Source organism: Oryctolagus cuniculus, chromosome 3 (genome assembly GCF_051225735.1).
Source record: "Oryctolagus cuniculus isolate XC-2025 breed Fujian yellow rabbit chromosome 3, ASM5122573v1, whole genome shotgun sequence".
NCBI lineage: Eukaryota > Metazoa > Chordata > Mammalia > Lagomorpha > Leporidae > Oryctolagus > Oryctolagus cuniculus.
In genome coordinates, this window is record NC_142869.1 from 184,636,099 (window position 1) to 184,649,599 (window position 13,501).

At 55.6% G+C, this 13,501-nt stretch overlaps 1 protein-coding gene across 1 annotated transcript in view; it reads left to right on the plus strand.

Annotated features, from left to right (window-relative positions):
* KIAA1549 (KIAA1549 ortholog) overlaps nt 1-13,501 on the plus strand; it is a 146,986-nt gene that overhangs the window by 73,673 nt on the left and 59,812 nt on the right. Inside the window, exons 5-10 of the mRNA XM_070071444.2 lie at nt 418-595; nt 1,519-1,649; nt 3,536-3,719; nt 6,318-6,377; nt 7,355-7,503; nt 11,743-11,920. Of these exons, the coding sequence (XP_069927545.2) occupies nt 418-595; nt 1,519-1,649; nt 3,536-3,719; nt 6,318-6,377; nt 7,355-7,503; nt 11,743-11,920 (880 nt within the window). The remainder of the gene's footprint in view (nt 1-417; nt 596-1,518; nt 1,650-3,535; nt 3,720-6,317; nt 6,378-7,354; nt 7,504-11,742; nt 11,921-13,501) is intronic.

A 13,501-nucleotide genomic window follows, 5' to 3' on the forward strand; every position in this document is an offset into this window, starting at 1 on the left:
TTATTGATGACGTGTTGAAAGGGTGTTTCAGATATATTGGATTAAGCAAAATGTATTTAAAAGTAAGTTCACCTGTTCTTATTTTTTGTGGCTGTTAGAAGTTTTAAAATCACATATATGGCTCCTTTCAGATTTATTTTGGACGGTGCTGCTCACAAATGCTTAGTTAACACAGCCAACACCTTGCGTTCCCTGTAACTCATTGTTACGCTGTCCCTCTTGTTTGACGCTCTTGTCATTCTGTGCTGCTTTTGAGAAGGTTGGCCAACTGTGACAGGGATAAATAAAGTGAAATTTTGATGATCTGGGAAGCACTGTCCTGTCTCTTGAAACCACTGATTTATAGATTTTTCACTTTGTTATTTTTCTATCCGACGCAGCTTGTTTGAGTTTGAAATGCCTGTTTTTATCTGCCAGGTTTATGACCTGTTCTCCGACTTCACCTTTCTGGTCACATCCGGTCCTTTTGTGTACACGGCGATATCCGTCATAAACGTCCTCACCAACAGCAAACTCGTGCGTGACCAGGCCCCGCTCATCCTGGCTGTGAGGCCGTCTTTCCTCGTGCCAGAGCCCCGGTTCCAAGTGCAGACAGGTGAGACCACAGAGCACGGTGGTTTGAAGTTGCAAGTAGGGTTCCATTCTGGTTTTTCTATCTGTTAAAAAATTGAAAGAGGATTAGAGGATTAGTTTTTGCACATTAAAAACATAAGTTTTTTTTTTTTTGTTTTTGTTTTTGTTTTTTTTTTTTTTGAGAGGCAAAGATACAGAGAGCAAGGCAGAGACACAGAGAGAGCTTCCATGTGCTGGTTCGCTCTGCAGTTGGCTGCAGTGGCTGTGGCGGTGCCAGGCCAAAGCCGAGAGTCTGGAGCTTCTTCCAGGTCTCCTATGTGGGTCCAAGTGCAGGAGCCCGAGCCCTTGGGCCACCTTCCGCTGCTTTCCCAGGAGCAGTAGCAGGGAGTGGGTTGGGAAGTGGAGCAGCTGGGACACGAACTGGCGCTCATACAGGATGCTTTGATCCAGTACACCACGCTAAGGCCTTGCTAGGTGTGTGTTCATGTGCACACACACCCGTGTGTGCGTTGTCATCTCCCAGAAAAGCCAACAGTGACTCCCTCGTGTCGGGTTTGCCCTTTTCTTGTGGAAATTTTCAAGTGTGCGCAGAAGCAGAGCAGCTGCAGGCCCCCCTGTGCCCCTGGCTCTGGTGGAGCAGGTGTCCGTGTCTTGCCCTGGGTCCCTCACCAGTGTTATCAGGGCTCAGGCCCACTTCAGGATGCCAGATGCATTTCACCATCAGTGCTGAGCACCTGTGTTTGGGATGTTCCATCCGTCGCATCCTAGGTGTTGCTCCACGTGAGGGGCACTGCTCCTTCACACTGCAGGCGTTCTGGGGCAGGATTGGCGAACCGCATTCCCACGAGGCACCTGGCGTACTGAGCACAGCCGGGCTCACCCAGGGGCTGCTCGCTGCCCTCCCTCCCCCACCCTCTCATGGGACTTTGGTTGCCGTCCTTCCAGTTCTTCAGTTTGTGCCGCCAAACGTCGACATCGGCTTCTGCAACTTCACCCAGCAGATCGAGAGGGGCTTGGTGACAGCGCTCTTGGAAGTGAGGAGACACCACCAGGGGCCACAGAACCTCACGGTGCAGGTGAGACCGTCATGGCGTGCAGGGACAGCAGGGTGCTGAGCCCTTAAAGGGGAAGTGACTTCACCGTGGAGGAAGCCCAGTTCACCGGGGTCGGGCGGAGCTCCTTCCGCGGCATCCAGTCTGCACAGCAAGAGTGGCTGAGTGTCTGGGGGCAGTGCAGAGAAGCTGGTGAGCAGAAGAGAGATGGTGGCGCGGGAGATTCACGGATGTTCTCAGAAGGAATGGAAGCGACCCGAGCGTCCCATGGGAAGTGCCCAAGAGTCCATGGCACAGCAGGGGATGCAGGCTTCACTGTGACCGTGGAAGGGCAGCTCTGTCTGTCCAGGGGCCGGCTTTGCATCCGTTGTGACCGTGGAAGGGCAGCTCTGTCTGTCCAGGGGCCAGCTTTGCATCCGTTGTGACCGTGGAAGGGCAGCTCTGTCCAGGGGCCGGCTTTGCATCCGTTGTGACCGTGGAAGGGCAGCTCTGTCCAGGGGCCGGCTTTCCATCTGTTGCGCAGAAACTGGCAGTCGATACCCTTGATTTCCTTTTCCCTCCGTATTTGTTGCTCCATCTTCATGAAATGATTCTGCCACTCCTGGGTTCACCTTCCTCACTCCGTCTTATTTCTTCCTACTTTCCAACCCTTTTAGAGGTTCCCCGTCTGTGCAGTTTTCTCCACTGTGTCTTCCGAGTCGTCACATGTCCAGCCGTGGCCCTGGTGTGGCTCATCCCTCCGTGGGATTGATCTTCCGCCATCATTTCCCCTACTGTTTGTCGCTCCTTTTCTCACGGCGTCTTGTGACGATGCAGGATGATCATTCTCAAGCCTTTGAGGATGTGAATTGGAATTTCCATTCCCCAGTTGTCTCGGTTTTCTGTGTGGCTGTTGTTCTGGGTGTTGATCTTGGTTCCTTGGTCTTTCAGTGCTGTTGGTCCTCTATGAATGCCCGGGGGCCGTCGGGAAGAAGCAGGGCGCTGGTCTGGGTAGTGGGTGCTGCGCTTGGCTTCAGCCGGGAGTCTGTTTCCATGCCAGCCCCGTGTCCGGCTGGAGAACTCATTGGAGCCCTGGGCACGGGACAGCATGTGTGGTCAGAGGCGCGTGTGGTCAGAGGCGGGCGGGCGGAGCCCCCTGCCCACGTGTGGAGAAGGAGGGTGAGCGCTCAGCCCGTTTGTCATGGCCAAGCTGCTTCCCCTGTTCCCCTGCATCTTGGCCTCTGTGTGCCCTGGAGCGTGCCAGTTACGGCAGCCCCTGCCCACCTCCCTGCCCACGCCCAGACCCACAATGGGGCTCTCAGTGCTCCCAGCCAGGGCGTGCCCACTCCCCTGGGAGCAGTTCTTTGGGCTATTCTGGGGGAGGGTGTGGCGGCTGCCAGCACCTCCACGCTGGCCCGGGCTGTGGCCGGCAGAAAGGAAAGAGGAGGAAGGCAGTTGACTCAGCTTTTGGCACTGGGTGTTACTTAATTATACTGACCCGCACCGTGGCGCCTGGCCCGGCGCCATGGGGAGGACGGCTCTTAGCTGTGCTGTGTGCACTGCTGGTGGACGCTTGGGTCCTGGTTCCCCCAGTTCTGGTCTGTGTCCGTGTGATTCGCGCCTTGTGATGCTGGGCAGAGCGTCTGGTTTCCTCCCTTCTCATGCTGGTGCTGATTCCCCGTCATTGGGCGTTGTGAATTCAGTGGGACTCGGGGTGGGACAGAGAGCCTGAAGGGCTGCACATGCACCTGCCCAGTCCATCACGCCCATGCAAAACAGGGTCGGCAAGCCGAGGGTTGAGTCTTGCCAGAGTGAACCAGCTCAGAAAGCCGGTTGCTCTTCTTCCTTTAAAACAAAAGCCTGGTGAGGAGGGTGGGAGCTGGGCTCTGGGGACGCTGAGTGCCGTCACGCTGCTGACTTCGCTCTTTCAGATCCTGAACGTCACTGTCACTGCTTCCCGGGCGGCTCCCCGGCGGGGCCCGGTCCACATCATCTTTGGCGTCCGGGGCGCGCAGGGGTTTCTGAATGGGTCGGAGGTGAGCGAGCTGCTCAGGAACCTGAGCGTGGTGGAGTTCAGCTTCTACCTGGGCTACCCGGTGCTGCAGATCGCAGAGCGTGAGTACGGGGACGCGGCCGTGCCGGGCTTGCTGTAGAATGAATGATGCGAGGACTGTTTCTCAGAGCGGTTTTGGGCCCACGGGGACTATGGCGGGAGGAGTAAGGATTTCCCACGTGCCCCCGCCCCGCCCCAGCACACAGCCTCCCCCACGTCACTGCCCTTCCTCAGAGCCGTTACTGGCTGCCACTGGTGGACCTGTGCTGACGCCGTCCCCCGGGGTCACCGTCGGTGTCGGGGGCTCTGCGGGTGTGGACAGTTGTGGAGTGACAGTGACAGTCTCACCCCGAGCGTCCTCTTGTTTCCAGTGAAATCTGTTCCCAAGCCTAGAGTATAATCAGACTTCAGCCAGGAAGGGCCTACAGACCCTCCGTACACACCGTGCCTTGCCTTACCATTCTCTGGAGAATAAAGGGGGTGTTTTAAAAACCGCGCCAGCCCTGCAAGAGCCAGAACTGTGGGACAGAGAGCAGGCCCGTGGCTGTCAGAGGGTGGGAGCAGGGAGGTTGTTGGAGAAATAGTGGCAGAGGCAGGTGCCGGTGCTGTGGTGCAGTGGGTTAAGCTGGGGCTTGTGACACCAGCATCCTGCATGGGTGCTGGTTCAAGTCCCAGCTGCTCCACTTCTGATCCAGCTCCCTGCTATGGCCTGGGAGGACAGTGGAGGATGGCCCAAGTCCTGGGGCCCCTGCACCCACGTGGGAGACCCAGATGGTTTTCCAGGTTTGTGACTTAGCCCTGGCTCAGCCATGGAGGTTGTGGCCATTTGGGGAGTGAACCAGCAGGTGGAAGATTCTCTCTCTCACCTCCTCTCTTTCTCTCTCTCTGTGTCTCTCCCTCTTTCTCTGTCACTCTGCCTTTTAAATAAATAACTCTTAAACAAAAAGATGGCAAAGGCAGTGTGGGCCTTCCAATCCATCCTTGTCTCCTGCAGAGGTGAAAGCACTAAATGGAGACAGAATTGTTTAGCAATACACTCACATGTGAGCGTGGCCCACCCCACAGAGTGGTCCAAGGGCTGCCCACGAGTGTGAGAGCGAGAACACGAGAACTGTATGTCTAAGCATGGTCATGACGGAGAAAGGGAGAAGATGAGAGTGCCATCGCCCTCCCTCGCCACCACTTTTTTTTTTTTTTAATAAATTACTTTTTCATTCTATCTGTTCACAAACTTTTAAAAAAGGATTGATTGATTGGGGGGTATCTTCCACCCACTGTTTTACTTCCCAAATGGTCATAGCAAAGCCAGGATCTCCATTCTGGTCTCCCATATGGGTGTCAGGGGCCCAGCACTTGGGCCATCTTCTGCTGCTTTCACAGGTGCATTAGCAGGGAGCTGGATCGGAAGTGGAGCAGCCGGGACTTGACCTGGTGCTCACGTGGGATGCCAGCATCGCAGGCTAGGGGCTTAACCTGCTGCATCACAACACCAGCCCCATCCAGTTCTTCCTGTGAGGTAGGTGCCTTAATCAGATACACAAGTGGGGTGGCATCTTAGGATGAGACAGGTGCATCGTGGGTAGGTGGGCACATCAAGCTGACAGAGAGACAGGTGTTACTTTGCGGGGCACAGCGTTCCAGCTCATCTGAACTCTGGCTGTGCAAACACCGCGTCGAGATGGGGGAGATGAAGCTGCTGTGTCCTCATTATGTGGTGCTTGTGTGGTTGTGCATTTATCAGAACCCGTAAAACTGGGCCAAAAAGTAGATTTCAGTCTATAAACTTGTAAAAATAAGAATAAAGGAAAGCAAACCTTTGTTCCTGGCTGAAGCATCACATTCGCAGTGCAGGAAGGGGTTGGAGGGAGAAGGCTTGTCTCGAAAATCAGATTCCAGAGTTCAATCGGGCAAAAAAACCAAGAAATTCTTCAAAATGGAGCAGCCAAATGGCCCGATGATTCTTACTGCATTTCAGCCGTTACTGAAGTACGAAAGTAGGCGGGCACAAGATTGTTATTGACAAATAGCGACTTTCAGTTACACCCCCCACACGTGTGGCTGAAACGGTGAGTATGCTGGGTGTGAGGTGCAGGCCGGCCGTCTGCAGGGAACGCCAGGGCTGCCGGCGCCCGCCTCTGGACAAGGATGCTGAGAGGAAGACTTGGGGCAACCCCAGCCCCCAGCAGTGTGCTCAGAGGAGGACTTGGGGTGGCCCCATGGCCCCCCAGCTTTGTGCTCAGAGGAGGACTTGGGGCGACCGCATGGCACCCCAGCTGTGTGCTCAGAGGAGGACTTGGGGTGGCCCCATGGCCCCAGTGTGTTCAGAGGAGGACTTGGGGCGGCCCCATGGCCCCCAGCTGTGTGCTCAGAGGAGGACGTGGGGCGGCCCCACGGTCCCCCAGCTGTGTGCTCAGAGGAGGACTTGGGGCGGCCCCACGGCCCCCCAGCTGTGTGCTCAGTGGCTGTGCACATCCCCGTGTCCACACTAGCCTGGCCTCTGCTCTTCCTCGTGTAGAGCTCCACAGGGCAGCGCGTGGTGACCCCTGGCGTTCCCCACCGCGAGGGGACCCCGGTGCTCCCCGCCACGCCGAGCTCGCCTTTCTGACAGCTGCAGACGCGTTTCTCATGGATTTTTCTCCTTCCCTCGCTCTCTCTCCCAGCCTTCCAGTACCCACAGCTCAACTTATCCCAGCTGCTGAAGTCTTCCTGGGTCAGAACAGGTAGGTCTGCGTCATGGCCGGGAGCCACAGCGCGAGGGGACGCCTGGCACCTTCCGCTCTTCCCTAAATTCAGGGCCGAATGTGCCTTACGTTCTTGGCAGAGTGAACGAGAAAGGGTCACGTGTGGCTGTGGGAGGGGTGGCACCCGGAGGGTCGACCTCCTTTAAGTTCACGCGTCAAGGCCCGAGCCCAGTCTCACAGGAGCTCGGGACAGGAGAGGCCCAGAAGCAGGGGTCTTGTCTTTTTTCTGAAAGTATCCTTTGTTTAGTTTAGGGCGGACAAGCGTACTTAGGGTTTCGGCTTCAGAGGAGGCCTGTCTCACCTGGTGACGGTCTGACAGCTACCTGTGACCTCATCGGCGAGCCCGCATGCAGACTGCACAGGGCCTGGTGGTGCGCAGTGCGCAGTGCTCGCCATTCCCGGGGCCCCGTGTCCCGCGGTCTGCCGGCTCCCGCGGTGCCCCTGTAAAGGCCCCACGTCGTTGCGGGGGTTGTCGGCCCCATTTTCTGGGTCATCTTCCTGGTGGTTCGGAGACTTGCCCAGTCTGTCTGACGTGCTGCACGCGCCGATTGTCTGTTCAGTTAATCCTGTGGGAAGCAGATAGCCAAGACGGGCAGGTACCCCGTTCTGAGGTTGGTTTGTGAGTGCAGGCCTTAAGCTAGGAACTCGGGCTGTTTCCAGATGTTTTGAGATACGTGCAGACCAGAGGCCGGGGCTGGGTGGTTGCTCTGTGCGGCAAAGCTCGCAGCCGAGTTCCTGGGACCTGGGGCCTCCGGCCGGCGTGACACTTCGGGCTGGGGCTGGGGACAAGGCTGGAGATCACTTCTGGGCTCTGCCCGAGCCGTTCACGTGTGCTTGCCCCCTTTAAACGTCTCCCCTCGGGGCACGGGCGGTTTCTGGTGATGCTGTGTTAATCTCTCACACACCCCTGTCTCCCGCGGACCTGCTCTGGACGCTGTGTTCCCTCTCGATTCTAGTCCTCCTGGGCGTCGTGGAGAAGCAGCTCCAGAACGACGTGTTTCCGGCCGAGATGGAGCGCAAGCTGGCGCAGCTGCTCGGGGAGGTTTCCAGCCGGAGGCGCGTGTGGAGACGGGCCACCGTCGCTGCGGGGAACAGCGTGGTGCAGGTACTCCAGCTCCCGGGAGGCCCCGCCCCTCACTGCCGCCCCGGATCCTGCCCTGTGTGTGCGGAGGAGCAATGGGGCACCTTGGGGTTTCCACCGCTGCTGATTTAGCAGCAACTGGGAGTGGCCGCGCGGCAGTTTGGCTGAGGTCTAGCCCAGGGCGTGGGTTGTCCTTAGCAAGTGTTCACTAGCGGTGGACCTGGGAGTGCAGCGGCAGAACTGTGCTACCGGGCACTCGTACTGCTGCATGCTCTTGTTTTCCAAAGAGTATTTATTTTTTAAGATTTATTTATTTGAGAGTCAGAGTTAGAGGTGTCTTACTTCCACTGGTTCACTCCCCAAATGGCGGCAACAGCCAGAGCTGGGCCAATCTGGAGCCAGGAGCCAGGAGCTTCCTCCGGGTCTCCCACGCGGGTGCAGGGGCCCAAGGACTTGGGCCTTCCACTGCTTTCCCAGGCCACAGCAGAGAGCTGGATCCAGAGAGGAGCAGCCGGGACGAGAACCGGTGCCCATATGGATGCCCGCTCAGGCGGAGGCTTAGCTTGCTGCGACACAGCGCTGGCCCACTAAGTAGTATTTTAATTACGGAAATGTAGAGTGTTGTTGATAGCGTCGTAGAGGTGAGGCATTCAGCGGTTGAGACACGAAGCCATGGCAGAGAGAGGGCCATTTCCTGCCCCCGTTCAGCAGCTCATCCTCTCTGCCTCCTGCCAACCTGCCCGTTTCAGATTACCCCAGATCTTCTTTGCTTTGCTAAACTGGCAGGCGGGTTACAAAAGACAGATTTGCGTGAATGGGAAAGTGACCCACTTTTAAAATGAGGATTTTTCCCTTAGAAGCTGCTGGCTTGCAGGGCTAGGAAAATGGCAGTTCAGAAACAGGAAACCAGGGCAAAGCTCTGAGCTGTGGGGCGGGGCTGGCTGCTGGGGTGGGGAGGTGGGTGGTGCAGGGCATTAGAGACAAAGGGGGAAGGCGCTGGACGGTGAGAGGACGCAGCGCTGCCGGGAGTTGGCCTCGTCCTCCTCGGCAGGTCCTCTAGGTTTCCCTGGTGTCAGCATTGCCCTCTCTTCCCCTCCTGGGAACGTGGTTCTCAGGCTCTGAGATACTCCTGGTTCCTTTGCCAGATGCAGTGAATTTAGAGATGAAAAAAGAATGGAAATTGAGAGTGATCATTAAATAAGTGAAAACAAAGGGTGAGAATTGAAACGGATTGTAACAAGTTTGCTTTGATAGCCCCTGGCGTCAGGAGTTCAAGGTGTGGGTTGGTTTGTTCATGCACACAGAACAGCTACAGAGCACCAGGAAATAGTGCTACAGTGGAGACCCAGGCTTCTCAAAAAAGGCAGGAGTGTCGCAAACGCAGAAGTTAGGGAACCTGCCTAGGCTTGGGGTGCCATCTGACACAGCAGTTAGGGAACCTGCCCAGGCTCGGGGTGCCATCTGACACAGCAGTTAGGGAACCTGCCCAGGCTCGGGGTGCCATCTGACACAGCAGTTAGGGAACCTGCCAAGGCTCGGGGTGCCATCTGACACAGCAGTTAGGGAACCTGCCCAGGCTCGGGGTGCCATCTGACACAGCAGTTAGGGAACCTGCCCAGGCTCGGGGTGCCATCTGACACAGAAGTTAGGGAACCTGCCCAGGCTCGGGGTGCCATCTGACACAGAAGTTAGGGAAGCTGCCCCAGGCTCGGGGTGCCATCTGACACAGAAGTTAGGGAACCTGCCCAGGCTCGGGGTGCCATCTGACACAGAAGTTAGGGAACCTGCCCAGGCTTGGGGTGCCATCTGACACAGAAGTTAGGGAAGCTGCCCCAGGCTCGGGGTGCCATCTGACACAGAAGTTAGGGAACCTGCCCAGGCTCGGGGTGCCATCTGACAGGGCCCTCACAAGCCAGGCTGCGCTGCCTTCCCGCTGAGGGTGGCCAGCGGCGAAGCTGTGGACAAGGCTCTGTGTTTGGCAGTGCTTGTCATCAAGTTTAATTGTGTTCAAAACAAGCTTTTAATGTCTAGCGGTTGGGGAATACGTGACTTGGAATTTGTCATATGTTGGAATTTCAACCATTATTGTTATTTTTTTAAAGATTTAGTTTATTTATTTGAAAGAGTTACAGAGAGAGGTAGAGACAGAGAGATCTTCCATCCACTGGTTCACTCCCCAGTTGGCCGCAGTGGCCGGAGCTGTGCTGATCCGAAGCCAGGAGCCAGGAGCTTCTTCCAGGTCTCCCATGCAGGTGCAGGGGCCCACGGACCTGGGCCATCTTCTTCTGCTTTCCCAGGCCACAGCAGAGAGCAGGATTGGAAGTGGAGCAGCCAGGACTTGAACCTGCGCCCATGGGGATCCCTGCGCTGCAGGCCAGGCTTTAACCTGCTGCGCCGCAGCGCCGGCCCCACCATTATTGTTTTCAATTATTGATACAGAAAAATGCTGGAGATTTGAATTAGTGATGCAGAAAAATGCTGAAGATTTGAATTAGTGATACAGAAAAATGCTGGAAGCTGCAGAAGTGTACATGCAGTGTAACCAGAACATTAACTATAGAATTTGTGGGCAAACAAAGGGCGGCAGGAAACGTGCCAAATGTGGCCGTTTTCTTTAATTGGTTTAAATTCAGGCGATTTTCATTATTGTTTATACATTTTTACATGTGTTTTTCAAAATTTATCCAATGGGGCTTCTCCATATAGTGCACATATGATTTTAATCAGAAAATAATTTGAAAAATGCAGCTGGGGGACTGGCCCTGGGGTGCGGCAGGTGTCACAGTGTGTCACTGCCGGCATCGCCTGCATCCCATGTCAGGACACCGGCTCCAGTCCCAGCTCCCTGCTAATGCACCTGAGAAAGCAGTGGGAGATGGCCCAAGTGCCTGGGCCTCTGCCACCCGTGTGGGAGATCCTGACGGAGATCTGGGCTCCTGGTTTCCAACCTGGTCCAGCCCTGGCCATTGTGGCATTTGGGAAGTAAACTCGTGGATGGAAGATCTCTCTCTCTGTTTCTCTCTGTCACTCTGCCTTTCAATTAAGTAAATAAATACATAAATAAATCTTGGGAAAGTGAAACTGAAATGTTAGCCAAGGTGCCGACTGCACAGTCGTGTGGCTGTTTGGATTCTGGACACAAGTAGGTTTTACTGTTGGGTTTCAGGCCGGACGGACTTGTGAAGTCTTTCATCGCAGTGGGTATCACTGGCTACTCAGATGGGGATTTCTGTAGGAGGAAAGCATTCAGTGATACAAAGGTGCACGGGTAGAGTTCCGGTACATGGAGCCTGCTTGCTTTCCAGTAGCCCTGAGAATTCCATTCTGAACGCACATGGAAGTTAGACCCTGTACAGCCTCGAGTGGGGACCGGGAGCAGGTGGCAAAGGACAGGACAAACGAGCCTTTGGGTGGGATGAAGCAGGAAGAATGTTCTGGGGGGTGGAGGGTGGTGAAAGTTGGGACCTGGGCTGTTCAGGGGCTTTGGCCGTGATGTGGAGGGAGGAGTTCAGGGGGAGATCGTCGAGTTGCTGGTTTGCCCGAGTTCTCCTGTGGTGTGGGAGGAGTCTGGCACCTGTGCCTAGAGCACAGGGTGGGGCTGCAAGTCCCAACACACGGGCAGGGAAGTCGAGACCACAAGTTCACTTTGTGTGCATTTATAAGGGGCTCAGGGTTGCTTCTGAATCGTTTCTCAGGACATCAGTCTAGGGTTTTGCTGGTGTCTAAATGGTTGGGACGTTCTCAAGAGACATAACAACAAAATAAGATGCTGTCTTGAGAAACGCTCTGATCCAACAAGTCTTCTGGATTCTGAAGTACTAACGTGAGAGGGCTTCCCTGTGACACCAGAGAGAGAAGTTCTGCAATGAGTCTGTTTGTTTAGGGTGCCCCTGCGGCACACATGGTCGTGTCACACTGGGCAGCACGAGGAGGAGTCAGGTGCTGGGTAGAGGTAGGGGTGCCGCTACCATCCCCCGATGCGCTCCAGGCCGAGGACTTACCCGGCCCGCGGGTCAGCGGAGCAGAGATGAGAGGATGGCTGTAGGCCTCCTGGTCCCAGCCCCATATTCTGTGGTCTGCTTGTCCACGTGCAGCAGGCACAGAGGGCCTGTCGTTGTAACTGTCTGTGTTCCTAGATGACTCTGTGGTCCCGAACGGGGTTGGGAGCCTGGCCTGAGGGCTGGGACAAATCCCGCGCAGCCCAGGCAGGAGGGGGGTGCCCCGGGGAGGGGTGTCTCAGTGCCGTGGCGCGTTGTCTTCCAGGTGGTCAACGTGTCCCGGCTGGAGGGGGACGACGACCCTGTGCAGCTCATCTACTTCGTGGAGGACCAGGATGGAGAGAGGCTCAGTGCCGTCAGGTCTTCAGACCTCATTAACAAGATCGATCTGCAGAGAGCAGCCATCATCTTGGGTTACCGAATTCAAGGCGCCATTGCCCAGCGTGAGTGTGCGATGCTGGCGTCCTGTGCGTGAGCTCTGAGTGGAAAGCGGTGTGACGGGTGTGGAGGGACACGTGTGAAGCCCTTGTCATGGAGTGGAGTGGCACTTCCTGTAAGATGCCCGTCGTTCAGACCCGTTGTTCCTTGGATTTCAGTTGCTCGTAGATGCGGCTTTTGCCTGTTTTTCCCACCCAGCGTTTTGTGTCCGTGGTGTTGGTACCTTACTTGGGGTTTGAGACCTCACCCCTACTCCTGGACGTTTCTGTTTTTAGCCTGCGTGTATTTATTCCAGAATCTCCCATGTCGCACTCAGTGAGTCACACAGGAAGCCGGGAGGTACACTCTGGTTTGTTGGCTTCCCCCGGGGTCTTTGGCACAAAGAAGCCCTTGATCCTTACCCGTAGCAGCCCTGTTTCCCTCCCAGCCTGTCGGCTCACTGCTCCACCATTTAGAAAAAGGTATTTGATGGTTCTTTGTTATTGTTGGAAGGCCCCGGCCCCTGCCCTCTGCCAGGGACTGGTCTCGGTGCCTTTTTTTTTTTCCAACTTGCAGATTTGGGGAAATGTATTTAAAATCAAGGAAAAGGAAGGGCATGGGCGAGTATGTTTCTCTAAATAGACCTTTATGAATCAGAGGTTTTAACGGGGGTGTTTTCTCCTTTCTGAAGAGCCTTCCTTGTAAGAGCACAGTGACACTCGCTCCCAGCCACGCAGGGATAAACAAGTGTTGGGAAGAAATCCAGCATCTGGCATTAAAAACTCTTTGCAAAAAGAGAGATCTATGGGAGACGGGGTAGTTTGAAAAAGCGAGCCGAGCAGTGGCGTTGAAGCCGTCCTCGGCAGAGGAAGGGGCCCTCGTCCCTGAGACACACAGGGTGCGGACGATGGGTGGCGCTCTCCATCGAGTGGGAGACAGCGGCAGCGTGGGAGCAGACTCCCTCTGCAGCTCCTGTCGCTGTTTGGAGAGTGGGCGCGCACCAGCGCAGGGGAGGAAGCCACTCCCGCGCGTGCTGACGCCTCCCCCTGGAGTGACGTTCTGACTGCATTCACCCTGAGCACTCGACATTTCAACAAGGTCGATTGCAACAGTATCTGGGTACCTTCACACCCCCTCCCTCCTGGTCCCTCCCCCTCTCTTTGCTCAGCTGCACACTTGCACACTGGAAACCACACGGGCAACAATCCTGGGGCTCCGGGGTTGGTGGTAGATGGGAGCCCCAGCAGCACCAGGGCCAGTCCCAGGCCTTGGGGACCCCAGAGATCGGTCTGTCTCGGCTGGGCTGTCCTTGGTTAGAGTGCAGAAGAGATTGTACATTTCTCTCAGCTCCTCGGTTTGATGCTGTCACTGTGTCTATCCTGTCAGTTTTTATGCAAAATTAGCTATGTGTATAAACTATGTTCAGAGCAAAGTTAAAAATACCAGATTTTTTTTTTTTTTAACATTTTGCTACCTTTCCCCACGTCTCAGGAATCTGTGCTCGAATTTGGGCCTTTTCCATAGTGCGTTTGATTCCGAATGCGTAATCCCTGTTTTGTCACACCCTCGGGGTTCTCAACCCAAATAAAAACCCGCACCAAGAAGCT